This window comes from Oryzias melastigma, linkage group LG11, assembly GCF_002922805.2.
Source record: "Oryzias melastigma strain HK-1 linkage group LG11, ASM292280v2, whole genome shotgun sequence".
NCBI classification, from domain to species: Eukaryota; Metazoa; Chordata; class Actinopteri; order Beloniformes; family Adrianichthyidae; genus Oryzias; species Oryzias melastigma.
In genome coordinates, this window is record NC_050522.1 from 1,869,956 (window position 1) to 1,873,428 (window position 3,473).

The 3,473-nt window shown below is 39.7% G+C and overlaps 1 protein-coding gene across 1 annotated transcript in view; it reads left to right on the forward strand.

The window, feature by feature from the left end:
* The window catches only part of LOC112136306 (glutathione S-transferase A), a gene marked incomplete at its 5' end in the record, with an annotated part of 2,248 nt that extends 1,013 nt beyond the window's left edge, over nucleotides 1-1,235 (forward strand). The window contains 3 exon segments of the mRNA XM_024257922.1: nucleotides 276-391; nucleotides 655-740; nucleotides 979-1,235. Coding sequence (XP_024113690.1) covers nucleotides 276-391; nucleotides 655-740; nucleotides 979-1,108 — 332 coding nt within the window. The 3' untranslated portion in view covers nucleotides 1,109-1,235.
* Nucleotides 1,236-3,473: the final 2,238 nt, after the last annotated feature.

Below are 3,473 nucleotides of genomic sequence, written 5' to 3' on the forward strand. Positions count from 1 at the left end.
GCAGGTCATTACGTCGGTCCTGAGCGAGTGAAGAAGAAAAAAGGCCAAATGTTAATCCCACTGAGGATCACCTGACGAGTTTGCTTGTAGATCTGAAGTCACGCGATGAGGAGCTGGTTTTGCTTCCAACTGTTTGACCTGAACTTGTGCCAAGTGTTGTTGCATAATCGCTGGCAGGAAATGCTGGAGGGAAATGAAAGGAGGGAGGAATGTTCCCAATATGTGGAGGGCTTTCTTCCAAGCTGCCTTCTCCTGAACCTCTGCCTTCTTTCCAGCTGACGTTCTCTTCTACACCTGGAAAGTCCCAGAGGCGGAGAGACACAACTCAGCAGTGGAGAGAAACACTGAGGCCCTGAAACAGGAGATCCAGACGTGGGAGGGGTATTTGAAGGTACGTTCTCATCACAGTTCTGACATGAAGCAACTTATTGTGGGTGTAATTCCAGTGTGGCTCCAGGGAAACAGATTTCCATCAGTTGAAGTTTGGTTTGTGAGTGCTGGACCATTAGTTTGGCGGTCACTTCCTGTCAAACTCCATCCAGGACAGACTGCTCTCTCTGTTTAGAGTTTCTTTTTTAAAGAATATTTTCATTTGAACATAAAAGTATGTTTGATCAAATGATTAAACGTTCAGTGTTAAATGGTTTCTTTCAGGGACCCGGCGGTTTCCTGGGTGGGAAGTCCTTTTCTCTCGCTGATGTCATCGTTTACCCAGTTATTGCTTTTTTCTTCCGATTTGGGTAAGTATACTAGATCATATTCTGTCATAATTAGATACTACCCTGAAGGTTATGACCAGTTCAGCATGAATCAAAAATGTAAAAAAAAACAAAAACAAAACAAAAAAAACAGGATATTTAGAAAGAAGAGCAGCAAACAGAGATGGAGGATTTAACTGGGCTCAGAACTACTGCCAGCAGAGTCGTGGAACTCCAAATGGTGCATGTGAAAGTCTGACCACATCTCTTCTTCCTTCAGAGGAAATGAGAACCATTACCCAAACCTGGCAGCGTACTACAACAAACTGAAGGAAAGACCCAGCATCAAGAAGACCTGGCCTCCTACCTGGGAGGAGACACCTGGACAGGAGGCGCTGAAGGACCTCTAAGACGTCCACCTGCTCCGTTGTGTTTTCATGTTTAACCACTTCCTGTTTCACTGTGTAATTCTCTAGTCACATTTGTCACTGAAAATAGATTTTGTGATGTGAATATAATAAATGTAAATTGTAGAAATTTCTGTCCATTGATCATTTTCCTTCTCTGGTGTTTGATTATTTCAGAAGTCATCTCTGTTTTCACACACAGCTGCTCTCTAATTGAGATTATTCAGAAATGTTCTAACATTAAAACTACAAAATAAATAAATAAATAAAAAACAAGGGCATAAACCACCACCTTAGAGTGTGAGTCCAGGCACGAATCCACCAGGATCTTCTGTGGAAGAGCGGTCATCAGTCTTGAACAGCACAGGGAGTGGATCAAACCCTGAAGTGAAACTCATGGCTCACTGGATCTGGTGCTGGTTCTCTTCCTGGTCAGGCACAGCTTAGGAGACGAGTGCCTTCCCATAAGTCACGGGTGTCAAACTCAGTCACACAAGGGGCCAAAATCCAAAACATGTCGCGGGACGAACAGGACAAACATTTATTAAACACTCTAAAACTATGTTTTTAAAACTTTAAAACTAACTTATTAACATAATTATGGACTAGATATACAGCGTTACCTGTGATTATGCTAGTATGAATGCTGTAAACTGAATTTGGCCGCTGAAGATACTAGTGCTGATAGCTGAAGATGCTGAAGTTGATAGCCAGCTAAAATATTAGCTAAATGCCAAAATAGACTAAAAAAAAACAGCTAGCATGTAGCTGAAATTTTAACTAAACTCCAAAATAGCCTAAAAAATCTTAGTGCCAAAATAATCTAAAAGCTTGCAGACACAGAAAGGTCTCAGTAGGTGTTTCAGATCCCCCAGCTGGGATTTGAATTTAGGATTTCTTGCTGTGAGGCTAGAGCACTAATCACTGCACCACCGTACAGCCCTGGGTTAGATCATACCCCGGGTATAAAACCCATGATAATAATACAATCTGGAACACTAGATTTACATTATGCTGCATACAAATCAGTCATTTTGTTTTTACATTTAAACTTCAAACAAACAATACTCAAACTCTTTTTCAGGTTATTATCTAAGGAATTGCATTTTTTAACCCCAAAGGAAATAGTGTTTTGTGACCAGGCTCCTGAGCGAAGCGGGAGGCTCCGCCGTCTGTCATGCAGCCGTTACACAGTGATGAAAACACCATTGCTATTGCTTAAAGGGAGTTTTTACTGTAGGTACTCTAAAGTCATAATTTCTTCTGCTATTTCCTTCATTTACAACAAAAAGATTTTGTTAATTACATGGCCACATAACATTTTGGACTGAAACATTGGCAGCAGTGTCTGCAAAGAACATAAATCTTTGAATTTTAGTATTCTTGAATTAAGAAATAGTTTAGAGGTGTACTTATTGTAGAGAGTCATTCGTAATGATTTTGTTCTGGGTTTGATTTACCTCAGACTTCTAAACAATATACAAAATATGGTAAAATCAAGGAGAAATACAAACATGCTTAGCTTTGTAATTCAACAAATATTTAGCTTTGCTGAAAATGGCAAGATTTAACTTGTTCTTCTTATATAAGCAATATGTTGCTTTCATTTTAAATTTTCATCAACAATAATTCTCAAAATTCTAGATTCATGGACTCTTTCTATATTAACACCATTCCATTTCAAATTAAGAAAAGTGTTTTGTTTTTTTTTTGTTACTGAACAACATAAACTTTGTTTAGTTTAAATTGAGTTTGCTTGTATTGAACCATTTCTGAAGTAAAATTGTTTCTTGCTTGATAGTAAAAACTAATGTATTCAACCTTTTCCCAGAACAAAAAAAATTGTGTTGTCTTTCCAACATACGAAATTGCAATATTTTCAGGATCATTTATGTCTAAAATGCCCTGCGACAGACTGGAGACCTGTCCAGGGTGTACCCCGCCTTCGCCCATCAGCGGCCGGGATAGGCTCCGGCACCCCGCGACCCCGAAAGGGACGAAGCGGTCAAGAAGATGGATGGATGGATGGATTTATGTCTAAAATAAAAAATGTTGGTCCCAGTACTGAACCTTGAATACCACAATGTTTTTTTTGTGTGTTTTTAAGAGCTGATCGTCTAATGTGTGCTCAATAGCACTTCTGAAGTTTGTTGACAGACCAGAGAGTGAAGACTGTCAAAACCGGTTCCAGAGTGGGTGGAGATAGTGTCGCAGGTGTGTCAGGTGTGTGTCAGGTGTCTCTGCTAGTGATCCTGCACACCTGTAGAGAAAAACAGACACAAGCAGAGGTAGAGTGAGAAGCCAAATCTTGATAAGGATTAGTTCTGTTTCAGATGTTGGTCCTTTTTTCCTTTTAAATACGTTTTCT